Here is a 25,962-nt window from a genome sequence, read left to right as displayed (position 1 = left end):
CCTAGAGAGATGCGGATGAAGGAGACATTACCTCTATCCATTAAAATTTCCGTGTTTGTCTTATATATTTTCTGTTATATGGTTCCGTGGGTATTCCTTAGTTAGTGCTCATAAAATGTAAACCTTATTCCTCTTTTGCATATGGAGTAGCAGAATCGGGTCTGGTTCAAAAACTTAGCCAGAAGTGAGCGTGTCCAGTTGCTTTCAATTCGAGTGAGAGTCGGATTAAGCTAGTAGCGGCGACAAAATAGCTGGGTGGGAGGAAGTAGGAGGGGTACTCTAAGCAGGCGAGTGGGGGTGATTGGATCGACCTTAACTGACGGTCATGAGGCTAAGATGGAAGATGGGAGTATGTCTGTATGGAACATCTTCTCTACTCTTCTGATGAGAAGCATTAGGCTTCGAAATGCCTTGGCATAAAGAGTCCCTTCTCTCCCCCAACTAATTGCTTGTATTCCCTTATTGAACAAATGAACCAATCTATATCCACCAATATATCGTTTTTGTGACTTCATTTCCCATTCCTATTGTTCTCCTATATAAGCTCCAATGATACTTGTTGAGCTTTATATTGTCCAGATAAGTCTCCTCTTATAGAATTGAGATCACTCTTTTCTTCTAACGCACTAAGCTATATATATATATATATATGATTGTTGAGCTGGATTAAATCCGACGATATGAAATAAAATGGAGGTGGAAACGCGATACACAAAAAAAAAAAAAAAAAAAAAAATTCGTAATTTCACTTAATTTTATTTTTATTTTACTTATTTACTGTATTTTATCATTATCTATTTTTAGACTCCATTTTATCACCTCCTATTCTTATTTTTAGACACCATCTTTTAAGTTACTGCGCTATTTTATCCCAATTCAATTATTTCTAATTTAAAAAAAGATTCTTTCGTAATCTCATGTCATTTTATTTATTTAATCTATCACCGCTATATTTCCAAACACATTTTTTTTTTAATCTCTACGATATTTTATCTTTTAGACGTAATCCACTACACTAGTTTACTCTAATTTAGTTTTTTTTTTTTTCTCTCATAAAATGTATATACATGTACATATGACATCTAATTTACATAAGGAAAACACGCTGCTCTCCCCCATCATTATATATAGCCCCAATCCTCCGACTCTCTCGTCAATGACCATCCCTCTTGAAGAAGCCCGCATAAATCGGGCGAAACGTTGAGTATCCAGGTCCTTCCACCTCCATTTTATTTCATATATATATATATATATATAGTGTTGGAAAGCACTTCTCTTTAAGGCAACGCTTAAACAGTTTCGTAAGTATGGGAGCAAGTTCAGGTTGAAGCTTTTTTAACACTATAATTGGGATGCCGTCAGGGCCAGTTGCTTTACTGGAATCAAGGTTCTTGATTAGCTTGGCGACCTCATGCACAGGTATTTGTATGTTACCTAGCGTGTTCTGTGTTATTGGTAGAATTAGAGAGTATGGCAGATTAGACAGAGTTTTGTAGCCCAATTTTTTCAATTTCTGCAGGGTCGGTTTAGCAATGTGCAATCGGGCATTGTCGTGGAGGAGAATTAGGCCTTTTCTGTTGACTAATGTTGGGTGTTGTTATCGAAGTTTCTGATCCATTTCATCCATTTGTTGACAGTACTTCTCCTCTGTAATGGTTTCGCCAGCATTCAACAAACTGTAATGGATGAGACCAGTCACAGACCACCAACCAATCAGCATCACCTTCTTTTGGTGCAACTATAGCTTAGGGAAGTATTGTGGAGCTTCGTTGATGTCTAACCACTGTGCTGAGCATTGCCAGTTGTTGTAAAGAATCCACTTTTCGTCACAACCCGATTGAAAAATGGGTTGTTCTTGTTGCATAAAAGAAAAGAAGATGACACTTCGTAATGGCATTTCTTTTGGTTGTCGTTCAATTCGTGAGGCACCCATTTATCAATTTTTTTGTCTTTTCAATCTCTTTCAAGTGGTTGAAAATCATTGTATACGTTACATCTAATTCAGAAGCAAGTTCTCAAACAGTTGTGCGTGGATTGACTTCAATTAAGGATCTTAATAGATGGTTGTCAGCATCCGATGGCCAACCACTACGCTCATCATCTTCAAGACTCTCATCACCGCCACGAAATTTTTTAAACTACCATTCTGCTGTGTGTTCAGTAGTGGTTTCTGGACCAAACAAGCTGTTTCAGCAACTTTTAAGAAAATTATGCTAATTTTTTTCCCCCCATCTTGCCATCTTGTATTCAACGTTCTTAAAAGAAGAAAATTGTTTTAAAACGGTTGGAATTTAAACGATTAGATAAAGCGAAAAACGCTCTTTAAAATGATATATAAAGTAAAGGTATTATAATTAAAACTTATTTGAAAATACATCATTTGAAATCAAAATTTAAAATTCTGCAAGAACTTTCTTATCAACCTAATATATAATTCCAGGTTAATATTTTTCAGTAGTAAAGCAACTAATGAAGCTTTAACGAAGTTAATACACGAGCGCTCAATATATACATATATTGTTTGTTTTACATAGATATTTATATGTCACTACTCATTCATGAGCATATTTCGGCCAGCCAGTTACAAATAATTGGAGACCTCTTATGGACGATATTGCTTATACAAAAGAGAACTCTGTAATTTGTATTATCTGGATTCATCAGACTACTGTTCTCACTTTGAGTGTGATTTTCACAATGTTTCACTCGATGTAACCTTCTCCGGGTGTATCTTGTTGAACTCAGGAATGTTTCTGTTGAACTCGGGAATTTGGATGGAATTTCAAGCAGAACCCTTGTATGCTATTTTTTCGTCATCGATGACTGGATAAAGATCCTAAGTAATTCACAATTGTGTTTTTCAGTCGCTCACACTGAAGATTGAACCTTTAACCTTCAGGTGTTTTTACAGTAGATTTTGCCGAGTACTCTAATCACTGGGCCATGCGTCCTTGCAGATAATTCTAGTACGAATTTTAGGAGCCTTAAACCTATTTTTATTTCTAGTTGTAAATATCATCATTTATTACTAATTATTACTATATATTAATGTATATCTATCTCTATACTTATTACTTGTATATATTAATGTCTTTACTTATTACTTGTATATATTATCTATTGTTTATAATTACTGGTTCCCATATCATATTAAATTCTATACTAGGTTTACTTAGTAATTGATTATCTTTCCGTCCAAATTCCTGAGTTTGGCAGAAACATTCCTAATACAAGATACACCTGAAAAAAGTTGGAGGTTACATCGACCGGAACGTTGTGAAAATGACACTCGAGATGAGAACGGTAGTCCGATGAATCCAAATAATACAAATAACCAATTCTCATCTCAAAAATTCAGAAACGTGAACTCTGTAATGTTACTGACTTCACTTTTGTATAAGCAATATCACTCATAAGAGGTCTGACTGAAACATGCTCATGAATGTGTAGCGAAATATAAATGCTTATGTAAAACAGATAAAAAGTATATATATATATATATATATATATATATATATATATATATATATATATATATATATCAGTGGCGACTCTAGCCTATTATTGCTTGTCGTGCCGCCCCCCCCCCTGCCCTTTGTCAACTTTCGTTCCCAATCCGTGGTCCGTGGACCCAAATAAGTAATCATAGTTGCTATTACGTGATTCTCCATTGCATAGCACAGATTGACTAACGTACCTTGCATGGTGTTTGTTTTTGTTTTTTTGTGAACAATCAAGATACTATATAATTTGTGGTCTTATTGATACAGTAGATAAGATATTTTTTCCCTTTCAAAAGTATAGAAGAAAAGAGATATTCATTACTATGAGTAGAAAAATATGTTTATTAGAATAAAGAAATTGATGACAATGACAACTAACCAGGTTAGCAATAGATACAAAGAATTCGTAAATAAAGTCCGTGGTAAAATTGAATGTAGTGAAGCGACTGAAATATTTCGGCAACTGAAGTAATGTTCTCCAAAAATGGCGATTAAATTTTCCCATAGAATAAAAGGTAATATTGATGAATAAAGTTGGGTTTAAATAGCTGTGAAATGATGGATGCAGCAAGAAAAGTTACATACAGGGTTTTTATGAAAAAAAATTACAAAGTATTTACGTATCACTACGGAATTCTACGAAGGTTTATTGGATTGACGGATTTCTTAGTATTAATATAAAATGACTTAAAACCCGTATTTTTCGTAGATTTCTATGATTCAAAATTCATGAAAAAAAAATTCCTCAAAAAAACAAATTCACTCTTATTCAAAACCTGTTCTTTATTAATTAATGAAACAATAACTTCATCACTGATATTTATTTACAATCTGATATACATGCGTGGTTATGTTTACACAGAACTATTCGTGCTACTACATATTGCAACAGTAGTAGTAATCGTTCTTCATGTGTTTATGCGTATGTATGTGTCTAGAGATCTCTCTCCCCCCCCTCTCTCTCTCGGTCCCTTATCCTCTTCCTAAAACAGACATCAGTAGGCTCGATCGTGCTAAATATTTTAGGCACTATAAGTGCGCTTCACTTTGCGGATGATTACAGAAAAATCTGGATTTCTCTAACATTATGATTATTACGAGTAAAGGTTTGGCTTGGCACGAATTACGGACGTTCAACATCATAGCCGCTGTTGTGGAGTTTTCAATGAATCTGGTGGTGGCCGGACAAAGACAACCCGTTCAAAACAGCATCCTTGTATTATTCCCAGATATATTTATGAATTTTTTGCTACTTAGTTATCGAAACTTGAATAGATATGTAATTTAATTGAGATCAGACTAAGTATGTTTGCTTGAAATTAATGGATGATTTTTTAATCCATTTTGAATAAGATTAACCGAATTATTGGTCGTGCCGGGCACGAGTGGCACTAGTCCCATCTCCGCCCCTGATATATATATATATATATATATATATATATATATATATATATATATATATATATATATATATATATATAGAGAGAGAGAGAGAGAGAGAGAGAGAGAGAGGGTAATCTTAAACTAATGAACTTATTATCATAAATTTGGGAATATATATGCTAGGTAACATGGGTATCTTATTTTTTTATTTAACATTTATAGGGTGAATATATATAACTTTTTTTTATTTTTTACATTTTTTTAATCGATCATTATGAATTCTGCAATATATATTGTCGGCAACCTGATAAGTAACGTGAGCACATCCCTAATATTATTATTTTTTTTTAACTTTTAGCTTCATGATGTCATTCACACAAACTTGCATTGCCCCCACCCCCAAATAATTTGAAATAAGTTAAATACAAAATATTCAATAAAACAAAGAATTGTTCTACATCAAATTTGGGGTTATATGAAGTAATACATTTTTAAAATATGAAGTAATACATTTCTAAAACATTAATCAGTATGCACATCAATAATATGTATGTTTTTGGTAAATTCCTAAACTATTGAACTTGTGAATTATGGAATATTTTCGGTAACACTGTGAGAAATAATTATTTTTTGTAAACTTCACCATTTACATTTTACAGTTTCACAGAAACGGTACCATAACCCCCCACCCAACATAAAAAAAAAACAAAAATTTTAATTTTAAACTAATGCTATATATATTACTTACACCAGTACTGGGACGAATATAATAAAATAAAGTCGATATAAAATAAAGTCGATATAAAATATATAATAAAATAAAGTCGATTTTTTCTGTGAAACTTTAGAAATCATAAAAAATGAACTGACCACTTCATATGCTAATCTTTTCCACTCATCACCTACAGCAGTTTCACGTGTTTCATGAAAATATTCTTACATTTTGTGTACTTACAACATTAACAAATTTCACTGAGCTATCAACATAATACGAACCAAACTGTTTTTGTTCATTTTTAAACTAACCCTAACCTAAGTTTTAGCTATAATCACGACTGCAAATTTCTTGATACCTATTTCTAAAAAAGCACAAAATAGTTCATGTGACAAAATAACAACTTTCAATTAATCTGAACAAAAAAAAAATCGCAACTAATTAACACAAATTATTTGGTAAATATTTTGTATTACAGAAAATATGCTTTAAAGTAAATACATTTTGGAATATTCGTCAAAAACATTGCTTTTTTTCTTTACATATTGATTTGTGACCTATTTGCGTTAAACCTATTAATATTTGATAGAATTTATTAACCTTATTTTTAGCAGGGGAGATGCCTATCGACGTTGTTTCTTTGCCACACGAACTTAGTGTTATGTTTAAATCTTATTTCTGGCGGTGGGGCATTATTTTTTTTTATGACAATTTAAATCCTATAACTTACAGTAAGTTTTTCAGAGGTGATAATCTAATATTTATTTTTATAGTTAAATCATTATTTTATATTCCCCTTCCCCAAGGCAACGCTAGGACACTGGTCCTACTAGTTATTTGTAGATGGTTCCGTCTGTTCGTCTCTCATGTTGAAATTTGAAATGGCGTTTTCACTGTAAAATGTGAGATTAAATGGACATTTTTCAAATAGATTTGTCCTTGTTTTTCTAAATTGAGCCGATCTGTCTAAGATGCAATCTGCTTACTTCTAGGAACTAAAAGCAACACTTTGATGCCCTGATAATTATAGCTTTGTAAATCGCTCAAAATTGTATAGAATTACATCGAATGAGCAAAGAAAACACTTGCTACAAATACTCAAAATGATATTTAGCATTGAGTAATTGCATCTATTAACTTTGGTTAATTTGATGAAATAAATTTTTTCCTTAGGACCTAATAAATTCTACACTAGACAACACTCTTCATATTGAAAGGCCAGCTGAATGGCCAAATGAATAAATATTTTTTATCACTCCTATATTACCATAAAACGAGTTGCTGTTATCTAGATTAATAATACAACCTAGCGTTTTAGAATACTATATATAGTAGAGACAAACGATCTATAGATGGTTATTTGATTGATTAATCTGTATAACCATTTTTAAACAGTTCATAATAAATTAATATTTAGTAGTATTCATTTCTAATTTTATTAGTTGCTGGCGTTTTTTAGCGATATTAACAACTTTGAAACGATGAAAAGGGCGATAAAAAATCATGCGTTCAAGTGGTGATTGATCGTCGGGTTAGTTATACAGTATTAGACGGCGGATACTGGTGTCATGAGTTCGATCCTAACCTATGCTGACGACGACTAAAAGCTAGAAACATGCATGTCCATAAGTATACTTTTATGCACGTAAAATAATATCTAATGATATATATATATATATATATATATATATATATATATATATATATATATATATATATATATATATGCAATCGATTTTATCAGTAATTAATTAAAGTGATTTTATAAACGTTTTTTTGAAATCAAGCATACATCATTCACTAGAATTCTTACTGACAAGCATAAGCGAGAAGGAAAGGGTAAGTCGTTGGCTGGCTGACTTACTCTCTCTCTCTCTCTCTCTCTCTCTCTCTCTCTCTCTCTCTCGTTAATGATACCATATTATTTGTTATTGTTTTTAAATTCATTGTTTTTTTTTTGGGGGGGCGCATATCTTGCATTTGTATTTAAATGTTCCTTTGTAGACTTTAGGAGACTGACTTGATTTTCAACAACTAAATTTTAAGTAAAAAAAGCCCCTTCTCACACCCCATCACTCAGGAGAATTGATTTTTTTCTTGCTTTTAATTTGATAAGGTTTTATTTCAAAGATGAATAAAGTTGTATCAAAATGACTAAAATGTTAATTTATTTATATGAATAAATTTGAAAGTTTTAGCATTGTATTTACAAGAAACGTATGAACGAAATGTTCATTATTTAAAATTTTGGTTTCAATTAATGAATTTTGCAAAGTGAATCTAATTATAATATCATATAATATATTTCTTTTTTTAGTTAAAGCCACATAAAAAACAAGCGAAGCATGTATAGCCCCCATTGTTTGAATAATGAAAACTACCATTAATCACAATTTTTCTCGAATTTTGGTGGAAAAATAATGCATGTACTCTTAGATACTTTTAAGAAAATTCCCAATTTTTTGAATTTGGAAGTCATTTTTTTGTCATTCCAGGAAATAAAGCAAATATTTCAGTGTTTCATATAAATAACTCTTAATCCTAACTTTGTTTTATTTTCATTAAACCCTTATAAAAGACGATTTAGATATTGGTAAAGAAATTGTCGTTTCTGGTGAGACAACAATTTCCTAAAAAAATTGGGTTCAGTCAGCTTTCTTCATTCATGGTTATGTAAAATTTTGTGAAAAACTAGTAAAATGAATTTTGAGAAAATCACAAAATAACGGATTTACGAGATAATGGACTAACATAAATTGACAGAGTAACAGAATAAGAGATTGACAGAGTAACAGAATAAGAGATTGACAGAGTAACAGAATAAGAGATTGACAGAATGAACTAGGAATAGAGTATGACTTCTGTTCAATAATTAATACATAATGTCCATCATCTGAAGAGATTTCAACAATTGACTATTCGAATGGTGCAGGAACTATAAAAGCTTAACCGTTTATCCCTGAAGCATCAACATTTACACAGTGATCTTATTTTGGCCTACAATCTTGTCAATGGCCATTATCATGTTCTTTAAGACCTACTATTCACTCTTGTGCCAGAAAGAGGTTTACACAAGGTTTTGTAAACATCACCAGAAACTATTTCACCTCCAATCTCAATTGAAGGATCACTTTCTCAATCAAGATTTGAATTGCCTTGCAAAAAATGTAGCAGATGCGCCAACAGCATTTTAAGGCAAAATGTGACAGGTGCATCCTCTTCTGTGTAAATTTCTACCACACTTTCCTTACATGGCGACTGAAGCATGATTGTCTTATTTTTTTTTTTTCCAAATAAATATTGAATTGGATAAAAGAAAAAAAAAAAACGAATTTTACCTGCATAAAACAGTTTCACATAAATTTATGGCAGCTTTCATGCAAAACAAAGGAATCAATTTCAATGAAAATCAAAATGTTAATAGAATAATGGCTTTGTCCAAAGATAGATTACTGCTGTCACATCTGGAGAGATTTCAGTCACCACACTTTTTCTTGCTTTGGCAAAGTACAAAAACCACTTTGTAATCTAGTGGGAGATAATTTCTTCTCTACCTCGCAGCCACTTTCACACAAAAGAGTTTCTCTCCAGATTCCATACTGTTAAATGCCAGTGGCAAGTAGAAATTTCAGGACAACTGGAAACAATGCCAAGATAAGCGGAAAACACATACAGCGCCTGCTATTTCCAAATGATCAATCATCTGATACCTGCCAGGCTCATCATTGCTTAACTTTAATAAACTGGTGTGTCAATGTGATTATGCTGTACATACATACATACATACATACAGTTTTATTACACAAACATGTCATGACATGTTTCAACTGGAATTTTTGTAAATTCGTCATCCTTAGACTGATGGAAAAATAATGTCGGTTTTTACACATTCATATATAAGAAAAAGAATCACAGAATTAAATTCACATAATAGTACATGGAGGCGGTATATTTTCATTTGAGATTTTTCTAACTAAAACTTAATAGGTCGGATCTAGGGTGTTAATATTGTGACATACAAGGATCCTTCAATAAGTTTCCAGACATTTTTTGTATGGGCACTTTTATTATTGCTAGTACACACATGAAACTCTAATCCCTTTCAAAGTTATCTCCTCCGGCTGCAATGCACTTGTTGTACCGTTTCAACAACTTCTGGGAGGCCCCTTGAAAGTCCTCTTGTGTGAGCGTGCCAATGACCCTCATCACAGCCTCTTTCATTTCCTCAATTGTCTCATAACAACAGCTTCTAAGGTTTTCCTTGAGTTTAGGAAATAACCAAAAGTCACAGGGAGCAAGGTCTGGACTATAAGGAGGGTGAGGAACTGCGTTAATGCCCATCTTGATCAAATAATCTCCAACAAAGATGGAGTTGTGGACTGATGCATTGTCCTGACTGAAATGCCACTGACTTGATTTGAAGAGTGCTGGCTTTTTCTGACTGAATCTCTTCCTGAACTCCCTTAAAACCTCAACATAGTATTCTTTGTTGATGCTCTGTTTATTTGGAACCCAGTGCATGTAGATCATGCTCGTGCTGTCAAAAAAAATGGATCATCATAAGTTTCTGGTTGGATTTGCTCTGTTTGACCTTCTTGGGTCTGGGAGAGCCAGCATACTTCCACTGGGAACTCTGTCTCTTGGTCTTTGGGTTATTGTAGTAGATCCAGCTTTAATTGCAGCTCACCAGAGCATCAGGACCTGTGAGATCTGAATTGATCAGCTCGGCTATCTCTCTGCTGTCATGACAATGTCTTTCTTTCTGATCTTCTCTGAGCACCCGTGGGACAAACTTTGCGCAAATCTTCCGCATCTTCAATTCCTCACAAATTATTGTGTGTACAGTTCCCACACTGATATCAAACCGTGCACCTATTGTCTCTATTGACACATAACGGTCCTTTTCAATGAAATTCTTTATTTGGCCGATCAACTTTTTGTGTTCTGACTTCTTTATTCCTCCCACACCTCTCATCATCCCTCACAGACTCTTTGCCTGCCTTAAATCTCTTATGCCACTCAAAAACTGATGCTTAATTCATGCAAGATGGTCCAAAAGTAGTCTGTAGCATTCCATCTGTGACATTTTTTCCAAGTTTTAAACAGAATTTTAGTGCATATCGTTCTTGTAAAGTGTCCTTGCGTCCAGATTGCATTTTTGAAATTCACCAGCTGTGACAATCAGGCTTTAGTAGACTATATTCCAATTCCTGATGTAGCTGTTCATTTGAATCTGAAATCCCCCCCCCCCCGTCAGCATTTTCCAGTTGGGGAGCCTCGAGCAACAAGCAATAAACTTGCCCCACCTGAAAGCTGGTTGGCAAAGTCTGGGAGGGTGAACTTCCTAGGTTTACCCAGATGGCGTACCTCAGTCCAACAGATAGGAGTCATATAAATGGCCTAACCCACCTGTCGGGCTGATTATCAGGAATGGATTCTTGACTTGTACTTTCTACCCAAGTCTCCAAGCAACCGAAGCAGCAAGGAGACCCATCCTCATAATTCAAATAATATGACTCTATGTCTATGTGACAATAGGGAAAGATTGCATGTTTTTTCCTTAAAAACAGCCGATTTTATGAGAAAGTATACTGTTTCAACAGCCACCAAAAAAAAATATCACGTGACCTAGCATTTGCGGGGGAGGGCAATAATTTGATAAGATGCTCATATCACAGAACCCGTTTTTCAAATTATTATAATGTCTATGTATATAAGCACAATTAAAAACCATTAAAAAGACATTTGTGTAAAGATAAAATAATCAAAAGTGAATTTAAACAATAGAAGTAATTTATATTCATTTTGCTTTACCTAATTTTATTAAGTTAGGTACTTCCACTGACTCTATTTCCAACCCCCAAAAAATGAAGCATTTTTACTTTTTGAAATAATGCTAAGAAAAAAGTATGGAGACTCAGAATTAGTACTTTTTAAGATGTGTCCATTCTATCATTTAGCAATGAAAATTTTATTTCAAATTTAAGCATGACAGACTCATAAACGTGCTATTTCGAATGTAAATATGATAGACTAATGGATGAACAGAGCTTTTTATAGGAACCATTGGCCGCATTTCAAATAAGATTCATTCAATTTCCATATCATGTGATTTTATCACTTGTTCAATTACTACTCGAATGATGCAGAGACTGCAAAACTGTCTTACAGAAGTGGATTCGAAAAGCTTAACTAATTCTCCGTGGAGTGGTGGCATTTATCATATCATTTTGATCTACATTCTCCTTAGTCGCCATTATGATCTCCCCCAGGACTTACTATTATTCACTTCTGCACGAAAAAGATGTCTATGTTAACATTATCAGACACTGGTTCATTCCCGATTTCAAATAAGATTCCTGGACTTTAGAATTGTAATAAATGCACCAATCATGCAACAAATTAAAGACAAACTTGGACAAGTGTTGGGAATTACGTTGTTTTTTGTGTAAATTTCTAACCCCCCCCCCCCACTTTCCCTACATGGTAACTGAAGTACTCATGTTTCATTTTTCGCCAATTTTACTGAAAAGAAGTTGAATAAAAGCGTGACAGACGCTGAAAGAAGCATCAAAAGTTAGAAATATGTTTTCATTGTTTAAAAACAAAAGTAAATAATTTATTACTCAAACTAAAAGTTATTTCTTTGCCACATTTTGAACATTTTGATTTTACCTACCTTAAAAATTAATGGCCATATTATTGAAGAAAAGTTTGCTAATTTATCCATTTTTAATTAATCACTTTAAATAATTATTTTTTTATTGATAAAAATATTGCATGTATATAAGAAAAATAGGACAATAAAATCACAAATAAATAGCATAAAAAATGAATAGATTGTTTAGGTTATGCAAATTAGTCATTAGTTTACTTATGAAAATTAGCCATGCAAATAGCCGTGTTTACTCTCTACTATATATATATGTACAATATTTCAAAAGATTATTTAAATAACAGTGAGACATTGTGATCATAATATAGGTTATGATACATGAAAAACAATTTTCGCTTTTATTCATTTAAATCAAAAAGAGATTATTTTAATTTCTAAAAATTATTCAATTTCTTCAACATCTGAAAAAATCTGCCATTGCTTTCATGATTTAACAAAGAAAAGTTCATTTGTTTCCGGCAAGATCGGTTTCACATAAATAAAAGATTCAGTTCTTGTTAATCTGAAGAAAAATTTACAAGTGGATTTATTTAATCAGAAATAGTATTCGAAGACATTTTGCTCTATCAACGTCTAAATTGTATGGCAATTTCAACTCTTTACATAATTATTTAATTTTGGTGAATTTGCATTTCTTTTAATAATTGTTTTGGTTGTTGAATATTTTTTGAGGATTTATTTTTTTAAGGAATAAAAAAAAAAATGTGCCAAGAAAAAATTGGGATGAGTTTCATCAAATGAATTAGGCTGCCAGGGATTTTATTTCTTCGGCTCTAAAATCAACAGACCATTTCTCCTGCGCAGTTCTAAAATGTCCACCCGCCAAGGCTTTGCATTCTCTCTTTGAAAAGAGGTTAGCTTATTGCTAGTCGCCATACTGACGGGGCTTCCCAGGTATCATTTGAAAAGTCAGAGCGCTCCTACTCTTAATCGCTGACTTTTCAATCAAATTTTTCTACTCTTGTATCACATTTCTCACTTTGGAAACAAAATAAATACCTAATTTTTTATGTTGTAAAAGCCATTTTTTTTCATGATAAAACTAATTAATGAAGAGTGGTGTGAGGAGTTAGAAAGGTGTGGTGTACTCGGGGATCCAAATTGAGGGTGCATCTAACCATATTCAAACTATCTTTCTTTTTGATAATATTTCTCAGTACTAGGACTTGTACTTGAGTCTTTGGGGCATACAATCAAGAATTTAGTCCTGGACATCACCAGACCTCTGCATGATACTGCTGATGCATAAGAATTAAAAAGAGAATTGAAATCGAATTTTGTAATCATCTGATTATGATCTGGCTTTAAAGGTAAAAATCGTTAATAAAGTCAGGTTTATCTCAATCTCCTTTCAAAGTCTTCTTTCGACTAATATTCGTCAGAGGAATAACTTTAAAATTTAAGTGGAATTGGATAGAACAACAAAACAAATTATATATTATATATTTCATGAAATCTTTTTGAAACAATGAGGTTCCTGAAAAAATAAATTATTTAGTCATTCAAAAATTGGCCAGCATAAACTCAATAGTGCTGATTGTGTTGACATCTTCAGTTATGCATGATCACCTTTTCATTCCAAAGTTTTGGAGACGATTGGTATTTCCTTTGTTCTGTAAATAAAAAGGAATTTGCTTTTTTTGAATCTGTTATGAACATTGTGAGAATTACAACGAATATATATTTTTTCATGTTCAATTCCAATAACACTCCTCTGATAAATATCTGTTGAAAGAAGAACCTCTTAAGAGATTATTAAAAATTAATCAGTTTTCAAGCAATCCTAAATATTCATATTCATCTATTTTTTCAATTCTCATTCTTATTTATTTAAGTAAATTTATTGATTTTCAAATCAGTGAATTTACTTTAAGTAAATAAGAATATTAATACTTTATATTAAAAAATAAATTGAAAATTATAATTTCGTTTTATATTTCAGGCAAATTTCTTGTAATTGGAATAATGTTAAAACAATTGACACAAGTGAAGAATAAAAATCTAAGATTTAATTCATTAAAAATGTACCCACCATCTTGTGGCTATTAATCTAGCTCTAAGTATTCTTTTTAAATGTATAACTAACATTGCATACTTTTAATATAAACCTATTGTAATTTTTAAAATCATTGTTTTCATTTATATTACCTCCTTTGAAAATGAATGAACATAACATTTTAAGAACGGTTTTGGTAATTTATCATTTTTTTTAATAATCATTTTAATTATTTCAATATCGATAAAAATATTGCATATGTATTGAAAAATAGGATAATAAAATTACAAATGAATAACTTATGAATTTATTATAACTTGATTAAGTTATGCAAATTAGCCTTGAGTTTAGTTATGCAAATTAACCTTACAAATAGCTGTGTTTAGATCAATATTTCAAAAGACTAAGACTTAAGTGATGAGGGTGCAAATGAGGATGTTTATGATTATCTGCACCATAAAGCTTTGTCTTCCTACTTCTTTTATAAACAGCATATATATATATATATATATATATATATATATATATATATATATATATGTATATATATATATATATAATAAACCGCATTATAAAATATATATTATAATTTATAAACGGCATTATAAAGCTTCATCTCCTTACTTCTCGTGGAACATTTATTTTATTACCAAATACAAACACATTTTATGCTATCTCACGTGCGTCTGTATGGACATTGCAAACGCAGAAAATCATATCAACCTCAAATCATTCTATTTACTCACTAGGAGTTCTTACATGAGTCATAATCAGAGATTGTTTCCTGAAGTTTGAGTTATGGCAAATTCGGTACTCTTCATCTTTTTTTATAACTGTTGTAAATAATTTTTGCATTATTACAAGTGTTATATTATTATTATTATTATTATTATTATTATTATTATTATTATTCTTTTTCTTCTTTTTGTTGTTATTTTTCGTTGTTATGAATTGTTATTAAGTCTTATTAAGTGTGAGTCTTAGAGTCTTTTATTAAGAAAGATGTTGCGTTCTGTGTTCGTGTTATGAAGAGATTCATATATATAAAATGTTCATACTTAGAAGTGTTAGTGAGGAGGTAGTGTTGAGACAGTCTTAGTGTTCACATTGTAGATATGAGATGTCGAGACATTGTATATGTAAAGACATTTTAAAACACATGATATATAAGACATATAATGACAATTTTCACTTTACCTTTTGGTAGAATTACAACACAAAGATGACGTTTATAAAAACACACGATGGGTTTATTTCTTCTCCGACCGGTCGTGGTTTTCTTAGTCAGGAATTCAAAGTTTTACATTCTATGTTTCAAAGGTGACCGTCTCGCTTCCAGACGTTCGACTCTCATCTCTGGACTCCAGACTGTCGTCTGTCGTCCTCAGACTCTCTCTCAGACTCTCCCTGCTTAACTCTAAAGTTTCTAACTATATCGAGAACTTCCCATTTTCCATGACGTCATACACATGTTAAAACATGTGTCTTCTTTCACGTGTTCTGGAAATGCGTGTCCAAAACTTTTTCCTTTGTTTACAAAAGGAATTTTAACCTATATTCCCAGTAACCTATATTTCCAATATGTTAAAAACATGTTTATTAAATTATTTTATAGTTGCATTCTTCAATTGAATTTCATAACAGAATTGACAATGCACATTCTTTTCTTAAAACTATTTTATCTCTAAGCTAAACAATGGTTTGTTTTTTACATTCTATTTGCTAATTCTCTCTCGTAATCTATTTCTAAACCTAAATTACGAGGTTCGAATTTCGTCTATTCTATTTCATTTTTACATTTAACTAAATCTCTCTATTTTTATACTTACATGAAAAGGGGACAGCCCTTATCATGTAACACAAGAGCAGTTTACCATTGATTTATCTCCGATGACAGTTGGCTTTCTATGGAATGTGAATAACAATAAACATCCTCAAAGTTCCAATACTTTCAACACACACTTTACTCTTTTTGGTTTTCTATCCTCCTCAACACTTAATGACCATTTCATGTGGTAGCAACCAAGGATCTATTTATATAAATACACACGGCAATCAATATTATGTTGTCAGAAAACGATTATCCCGTTTGTTTTTAGTTGTTTAAAAACCTTTTAGTTTATATATAATACTTTTCGTTTTCATTTCCTTTATTTTTAACATTTTTTATTTCTTGTTTTGGTGATCCTTTACTGATTTAATGTTGTTTTTTTTGGGGGGGGGGGTCTGGTAAAAAGAAACAACCTACTTGATGGCGGCTTCAGAATTTGAAATCGGAAATAGACAAACAGTTACCCATTATAGTTCAGGTCAGATTTGGGGAGGGGGAGGGCAATTAATAATTTACTTCCAACATTTTTTTTTTATTTTATAGGAAAATGAAACTTGGAATTTCTTTTTATTACAAATGCAAATGATCAAATCAAGTATTTTTTATAATTGGAATCTTTTTGGGGAGAAGTGGCGGTAAATATATTTTTTAAAAAGTGTATTTGGAAAATATTTTTTTCATAATTTATTAACTGTTCTGAATTTTTGAGATGAGGACTGATTTGTGCAACGTTTCGGTTGGTTTGGCCTTTGGCTGTCTTCAGACATGTTGGTTGTTGTTTGGAAAAGAAAGGAGAAAAGTTACTGACTCTGTAGATATTTTTGTATTCTTGGAGTAAGCCTCTGTTTTATGGCTGTGGTTTTGTCTTTGTGTACACCCTTAAAATTTCGGCGATTTGTCAACCAATTTTTTCCCATATATGAAACTACAACCATAAAACAAAGACTAACTTCAAGAATATGAAAATATCTACAGAGCTAGTAACTTTTTTTCCTTTCTTTTCCAAACAACAACTAACGAAGGCTAAACCGATTGAAACGTTGCACAAATAACACTTAAGATGAGAACAATAGTCCGATCAATAAAAGAGTTATAATTTGTTAATTATTTTTATAATTGAAATGTTTTGTTTGTTTGTTTGTTTGTTTGAAAATAAATTTGGAATACTTTATTTTATTTTCATTTTGCCAAAATCTAACTGGCTGAGAATGATGAAAGAATAAATTGTCAATTTCACATTTCAAAACCGAAGCTGTTTCTCTTTTACATCTTTATCAATTTCATAACATCTATAAATTATTATTCAATAGTAATTTAAGGCTTTTTTATCCGATGAGTGTCAAAAGAAAGAAAATTCTCAAAAGAAAATTTGGAAAGTCTAAATTAAATATCATTTTGGATTTTCAATATGATTTTTGATTTTCAATATGATTTTTGATTTGTAAATGGTGTATTTAAAAGAAAGATTTTGTTTGTCCAAAAACGCTTATTGAGATGTTTCTCTTTTTATTTTTTATTTATTCATTTATTTTGTTGTTTTAATTCAGGATCGAGCAGACCGTCTCGTGTTAGAAGGAGAATTTGATCCAAAGAATTTTCTGGATCAAGTCCCTGACAAGGACTCAGGTGGACGAGATATTCCTCCCTGGAAAAGACATGTTTTGGCACGCCAACTGGCAGAGAAGGCCAAGAGTGATGATGAACTAAGAAAAAAGGTATTGAAACATCATGTTGTAACATCAGATGATTGTAACATGTAACATCATGAGTGTAACATGTTAATCTCACAAACGATTCATTGTGATCTTCATTCGTGCAGATCATTCTAAAAGACATGCTCAAGTTGATATTGTTAAATAGATACTTTATCCTCACCATTACTATTTATTTTCAACTATGTTTCAGCCGATTCACCCTCCATCCTTCTTCAAAGATACTATGTGTGTATTAGGTACACTGATGTTGCCTGTGTATTTAAATTTGATGAGCTCAGAAAAAGAATATGAGGAGATGTGTGCAGAAGAGTAGACTTCAATGGTTCGATGCCATGCTGAAAGATTGGATGAGAGTTCTTAAATTAGTAGATGTAGAACAGTTGAGATAGCAGGTTCAGCTTACAAAAGAAGGCCAAGGAAAGCATGGAATGAACTACTAAGAATTGATTTGATAGGAAGAGATATAACTAAAAACCTGAACAGAAATAGATTAGTTTGAAAGTCAATTTTCCAAAAGCTGTCTAACACATGCCAACATGTAAAATCAATGTTAAATCGATATGATGATGAAAATAATGAACTGGTTATTGTTATGTTGATTTTTAAATTAAAGAAAATTAATATAAACAGTCAAATGCAGTGAGGTGCAAGGGCTTGGTGATGTTTGGAGCCAACTTCCTAATTTTATGCCCTAAACAGTCAAGTATAAGTTCTAGTACAGAGAAATATTATAAGAAAGGGCGATAATTTGACTGATTGGATGCTTTCTCAATTTGAATGTCCGGGAACCATGGTCTTTAACATCCCACAGCCCTCTCTGCACTTCATACGGAACATTACATGAATCCGCTTCAAAACAATTATCTCATGTTATATATATATATATATATATATATATATATATATATATATATATATATATATATATATATATATATATATATATATTCATATATTATATATGAATATAAGTGAATGAATTATCTTATGTTATATATGAATATAAGTGAATGAATTTTTAAAAAATTCATGTGAGAATAATCATTCTATCATGTAATTTAATATGCAGGAAACGGTGGTGAAGGCAAGGCATGTGTTTTAGGTTTTCTTGGGACATCTGATGTAGAGATGAAGGTATGTTCTCCAGACAGCTGTATTCGCTATGAATGCACCAACATTGCGGTTGTGCTCTTTGTAAACTTGTTTTGTTTTGCCTCATGCAAGGAATCAATAAGGCAAAACAAAGCTAGTTTAGAAAAATCACAATCGTCATGTTGATGCGTTTATAGAAAACACAGATTTCTGAAGAACATACCTCCATCTCTAAAAGACTGTAGCCATAGCAGACTTGATAGAATAACAGGAAGAGATAAAGTCTGAAACAGTACATAGCTTGAATGTGGCTCTTCTTGTCATAAAGAGATAGAGTTTGACACAGTGAGTGTTGAGCCTTAATGTAGACTTTCTTATTACGAAGGTCATTGTCAGCACAGTGTTGCTGGAAGAAGTCATGGATTGTGCAGCATATCTACTTTGATGACATCAATGCCAATGATGATGGCATGCACATTTCTCACACTAGGGAATACTTGGCTCATGGTTCGAATGCAATGTCTCAAAATGATTGGAGGATTATAAACGAGCATTTGAATTGATCGTCGGCATTGAATTCAGCACCTGCACTGGACATATGGTTCTATAAATTCCTGACATGGTCATATGGTCGCCCATATTTTCTTTTTGTGCAAAACGTTTTGGGCACTTCTCAGTGTGTGAGTAGATTCATATGGCCTGCATACATTATGTACAAATAACAAATATTGAATATAGGAAAAAACTCCACTGTGTATAAACAGTGCACCTGAAGAAGGCCTGAGTGAACATCAGCTGAAGTGTTGAAAAATAACTAGCAACGTTAAGGACATTAGTTCGAATAAAAGCATAAATGATGACTCATCATAAAAGAATGCAAACAAAAATTAAAGATTTTCAAAACATATTTTTTGCAGAGTTGACAAAATAGGATTCACAAAAGAACCATTCTCATTCGAAGCCGGAATCTGTCCAGTACAAAGAAAAGAGAGATATGCAAATTGTGGTACCGTCGAGATTAAAAGTGACTGCATATAAGGACACTTTGTTTTTTAGCAAAAGCGAGAGAATGTAATCTTGTTGATACATTTGTAAAAATATTTCTTTAAAAAATTAAAACTTGTCTTTCCAGCAAGAAGAAGAAGAAAAACGTTATAAGAATGTTCCTGCATGGAAACGGGCACTCATGGAAAAGAGATCAGCAGAAATGAAGTAAGTTTTAGTGTAACTGTCAGCATGACATCGCCACAGATTCAGTTATCTCCCTTTCATAGTCTACTTACTGCTAGAAATTGCATATGTAACTTTCGTTATGTGTCAAAAGAAAACAAAAATAGCCATGATAGAGTTTTCAGAGGGTACACTCTCTTCCTCATCACCATCTGATTCCAACCAAACTCTTTCTTATACCTTCTCGATTTTATCTTCATCTCAAGTACGTTTGTGTTGTTTCTGTAATGGAATTGAACAACAATCCAATGGTTCTGCAGAGTTGACAAAATAGGATTCACAAAAGAACCATTCTCATTCGAACCCGGAATCTGTCTAGTACAAAGAAAAGAGAGATATGCAAATTGTGGTACCGTCGGGAAATGACTGCTTAAGGACGTTTTTCTTTTCTTTTTTTTTTCTTTTTTTTTTTGCAAGAGCGAGAGAACGTAATCTCGTTGATGCGATCAAATGTAATTGTGATTTTGTGAAGAAGAAAAGAATAGGACTGTTGAAAGACGAGCAAGTAAAAGTTCTCTGACCTTTTTTGTCTTCAGGTCCACAGACAGCTAAACAATAATAAATGCACCTAAAATTCAATGTTTGAAATCAAACATTTTTTTTTCTGAATAATATATTTCACATTATTTATCATCTATTTAGACTAGTTTATTCGAGCAGTGATTATCTCTCCAAACACCCTTTAAAAATTTCGCAATTAATTTCCAAAATCGAAGATGATTGTCTTTTGTTCTCGGTTCTATTATGGTGAGACTTGAGGTATTGGTACTTCAGACAAATAGATAATTTTCATAGATTTCTTTACTGCAAATATTTCGTTTTGATGCACACCTTTTTTATATTAACTCGGTTTGAGCTGTATAACAATGTACATTAGTCTTACAAAATTTGCTTGCATCAGCATTTTATACTTCAAACTTTTCGACTTTCTGATCAAATAGAGGTTTAATCTTTCTTGCAAATATTAATTTCAGCTGATGACATCCTCAAAATTGTATTCGGATTTGAAGTTATCCAAAACACTCATTGTTGAAAAACAATTCATTTTCAATTTCACTTTACCTATGTTTTAAAATTCACTTAAACATATGAAACACTCTGCATGCAAATAATATTAGTAGGAATGATTTTTTCATATGTGATTTGTCTATTCCAGTGTTCGGCTTTTGTTTGTTTCTATAGCAACAACAGTATTCAATAGCAGCTCACAGTAGACAAAAAATATTCAGAGGAAAAGGAGTTGAAACAGGAATAATTCACATGTGTTGATAGATGGGAGAGGTTGATAAAGAGCGTGTTGTATCAGTTACATTAAATTTAAGTTATATTGGCTTTTTCTCTTAGATAAAACAATCAAATTAAAACTGGTTTTCTTAAATTGACCATGGAATTTCCACAAACCCTGTTAAATGTTACTATTTATCATTATTGTTATTAAATTTAATTTGTATTATAATTGAGTATTTTTTGTCTCTTGGTCATTTATAGGCTTCAAAACTATTTGATAAAACTGCTACAAATTTAACATAACTTACGATACCAAATGTGTCATAGAGGATCAAAATTAACATATTATTAATAATAATACTAACAAACACTTATATGCTCCACAACTACTGATTAGAATCACACAAAATTTAGTATAAAAAGCCCTCGGGATGTTGTCCTCATAATAACAGTGTTACTAGTATATCTGAGAAAATTGACCATATCTTTTTTATTCACCCTTTTGTCAGCATTCATGTTTGTGGCCATTTTAATATTCACAATGTTGAATGACTAGTCCACTCAAACAACACTGATGATGAACGGAGGTTTTGTCACGATTTTCCCCTTTTCTAACAGATTATTGACAAACCTACTTGTGTATCTTTGTATCTTTTTGCTTCTCATCGCCTTAGAAAATTTTGTCAGTCTGCCCAGTATTCAAACATACTAGAGATTGGTTCTCTGTATCTCAATACAAATCAATCAATTTGCTGTATGCCATGAGTAAATTGTTTGAATTTGTGAGTAATTAAAAAGTTGTCAACCACCTCAGCAAGAATAATCTACTCAGTGACAAACAATATGGACTTCGTCCTGCAAAATAAACAGCTGATGTGCTTACTGTACTATTACACAGTATCGGTGGATCTATTGATGGGAGCTTCGTTTCTAGAGAAATAGCTCTTGCCATCATAGGTTTGATTCAAAAGTTAGTTCATTATTAGTCTGAAGCACATAGTATCAAGATCTATTCTGTGCCCAACCTCTTTCTGATCTCATTCTAATATCATTCATTGACATTTATTCAAATGACATTACCATCATCTATGGCGACACGTTGAAGAGCATTACTGATAAAGATTTCTCTGTTTCTTTCTCTTCGATCTGGAGCACATAATACAATGGAGAAAAAGGCGGTTGGTTACTAAAACCAAACTTCTCTCCTTTTACCATCAACGCTTGGGTCCTCACTTTGTCCCTATTGAACTGAATGGCTCACTTCTTGAGAAAGCTTTCTGCCTTGATATTGTTTCTAAGACTGACTTTTACTCCTGACTTTAATCAAATCTGTTGCTAAGCTCATTGGAAAAATGGTTGGATCATTTTGCTCTAGAAAGTATCTCACTCCTATCGCAATTCTTAACCCATACAAGAGTCAAATATGTTAAAAAATGGGAGATGCCTGCTGAGTATCCTTTTTTTTTTTTGCCTTGATAAAGTACAAAACCCACTTCAAAATTTAGTGGGGGAATGTCATCTTCTCTTCCCAACAACATATTTCTCACAGAAGAAACATTGCTAGTCTTTCTCTATGCTATCATTATTTTCATGGTAAGTGCTCAACAGAGCACCAATTTATGGTATCCAATTAAAATATTCACAGAAAAAAATCATCTTTCTACAACCACTGAAAATAATTTTCTTTTTTTTTAACAACTAAGCGGAACTTCCATGATCAAAGCTTTTTTTATCAGCCTGTGGTTTCACATTGATATGGGATTGCATCTCAGTTGATTACAACATAATCACTTTCAAGGCAAATGTGAACAAATTCTTGTACATCTATTCTTTTCAAACAATCAAATCAATCTGTCTCAACCATTGTTACTAATCCTCTCAACAAACCCATTAGCCCTTATCCTTGAGTGGCATTTGGATTGTATGCCAGCAGCATTCACCCTAGGTGGATTAAACCAACTATCCCCATATGAGGAAGTTTCATGGGAATATTAAGTTGACAAGCGTCCCCATGATATAAGCTTGATAAGCAATGACTTGCTAGTCCATCTTTTTTTCTTTTTTTTTTTTTTGCACACAAAAATGAAGACGAAAGACGGTTGGATGTGTAATTCATGCATGTTGATATATAGGGAAAGTTGAGAGAGTTTGATCTTTTTCACCTCAAACAAGGAATATTGATACTTGGATGTAAGGGGCTATTATTTGGGATCGTTTCACATTATATTTATATTCTGACTGTTAATACAGTCAGTGAAGCAGGAAATGGGGCTGGAATTCCAAAGTCTAGCTGTCTGAGGGAAGAAACTATTACAGTAGAAGGTTTTCCGGCACCTGGGGATCTCAACAGTAAAAGAATGGGATTTTTCTGCTTGTTGGGTTTGACATTGAGGGGGCACAAATGATAGAGTTCACCAAAGCACATTCCATTAAATTACTTGTAAAACAGACACAGGGATGCAACATTGCTGTGATGGGACAGAGGTTGGAGCTTAGTTGATAGTGTGAGACCTATTAGATTGAAAACTTTCTTTGGACCCTGTCTAATAGACTGAAAGACTAGATGTAGATGCACCAGTTCAGATGTGGCAACAATATGCATGGATGCATTATGGCTTTGTAGAAATATAAGTTGCTCTCTGGTACGAAAAAGTGTGACACATGAGCTGACAAAGAAAGAGAGGGAATGAGAGAGATAAATAACATTGAATATTATTTTTTTCATTTTGAAAGTAATCTACACAATTTTTCTTTATTTATTGAATTTAGGTTAGATTGGTTTTTCTCTTTTAATAGATAAAACAATCAAATTAAAACCGTTTTAATTAACCATGGCATTTCCTAGGGTCATACTTGTGTGTATTTAAATTCATTAATTCTGATGTCATGTATTTGTCTTTACTTTCAGAGCTTCCCAGATGCCCAAGAAAGATGCAAAGAGTGCTCCACCTGTTGCACCAAAAGCCGTTGCTTCTCGAGTGGTCGTTAATGGTGAAGGCAATGTGAAACCTCCTTGGCAAAATGATCTGAAAACCAAATAATTCTTCTTCTCCCCCTCTTCCTTATTTTGGATCGGCTGCCCTTGCCTTTTCACAGCTCCCCTAAAAAGCAATGGTATAACTTATATATGAAAGAAGACGTTGAATTAACAATCTGCCATAATCTACTGATATTCCATGTTTGAAAAGAGCAAACTTTTCTGCAAATGCGATTCTAAATGAACCAATTCTTTAGTTTTTTCAGTAGCTTTTCATATGTTCTCATGAATTTTGGTTCTTGCTTACTGATGAAATAAATACATTCTTAAATTGATGTTTCAATGTTTTTATTCCCATTTCTTCCTGTGTTCACAATGTTTTTATGGCAACTAATTCCACAAGAAAATTACAATGCCTATTAACATTATCGCTGATATTGTTATTATGATTCCTGAAGATAGTCAGAGACATAGCCGAAAATGACAAATGTGAAGGAAAAGAAAGTCAATATCAAACGGAAACGAATTGTGAGAGCACATAAAAAGCTACTGAAAAAAGGCTAAATTTATTTGTCAGTCTTAAATAAGGAATCTGGCCTAAAAAATGGTTGATATTATAAATCCCCAGGATATATTAAACACTGCAGATAAAATTAATCTCAATGATCAACATGTTATGTTAAACAGAGCTTTACATATTTTAATTTAGTAGAATGCAAAATTTATGACATGCTTATTATTTTGTAATCATGCTACAAAAGACAACGCTCAACATCCACACACACACACACACAAGATGAGGAGCTTTCAGAAATTTTATTAATTTTGTTTCTGATATTTCAAAGTTCTTTTGGGTTTATTTTGAGTTAAAGCGTTTTATTTTAATATGCGTGCGTGTGTGTGTATTTTAATTCTTTTTCAAATTATGTTTTCAATTGCTGTCTGCATCCATTTTGTATGCATACATATATATGATGCGCACATATGTAATTAATTATTATTGCATATATCTTACACTGGCATACCAAATATTCATCTCTGAACTATTATACTGTCTCCATACACCAATGGTAATGAAATGAACATATCTAGTTGAATATAGAAAACCATTTGACTTTGAAGAGACCGTATAGTCGAAACCTCGGCAGGTCAATGTAATAAATATATAATAGTACTTTATTAATATACCTGATCTTCTGCTATTAAGCACATTTTCATTCATTATATACGACTTACAAAATTTGATATCTTTTTGCACACATACACACAAATTTCATATCTTTTACACACACACACACACACGTATATATTTGTTTAGATATGAAAACAAAGTATGTGTATATTCATGTGTCTGTGTGTCTGTGTAGTGTTTAAATATCTAACCAATGTGCATCTATTCTTTAGAAATTATGAATAAACCTTGCATGCACATTTTGTGCATGGAGATATATGAAAAAACTTTGGCTGTTTTAATCAGCATGTGATATTTAATTCCTAATTGTATCAAACATCCCATAAATTTTGTTGAAAACAAAAGAAAATGTTTTAGTTTAAATTTTTAAAAAATAATAATAAAACAAAAAAATATTTGAGTTTCATTGAATTGGCTGTGGTCTC

At 32.2% G+C, this 25,962-nt stretch overlaps 1 protein-coding gene across 2 annotated transcripts in view; it reads left to right on the top strand.

Moving 5' to 3' along the window:
* The window catches only part of LOC145255722 (uncharacterized), a 492,481-nt gene extending 467,801 nt beyond the window's left edge, over positions 1-24,680 (top strand). For both annotated transcript variants that reach the window (XM_080114321.1, XM_080114322.1), the window contains 3 exons: positions 17,652-17,819; positions 20,044-20,123; positions 24,277-24,680. In XM_080114321.1, the coding sequence (XP_079970447.1) occupies positions 17,652-17,819; positions 20,044-20,123; positions 24,277-24,409 (381 nt within the window). In that variant the 3' untranslated portion in view covers positions 24,410-24,680. The remainder of the gene's footprint in view (positions 1-17,651; positions 17,820-20,043; positions 20,124-24,276) is intronic.
* Positions 24,681-25,962: the final 1,282 nt, after the last annotated feature.

The sequence above is a fragment of the Euprymna scolopes genome, chromosome 31, assembly GCF_053919585.1.
Source record: "Euprymna scolopes isolate OS-2025 chromosome 31, ASM5391958v1, whole genome shotgun sequence".
Taxonomy (NCBI): Eukaryota; Metazoa; Mollusca; class Cephalopoda; order Sepiida; family Sepiolidae; genus Euprymna; species Euprymna scolopes.
This window is presented reverse-complemented; position numbering and strand designations above follow the sequence as displayed.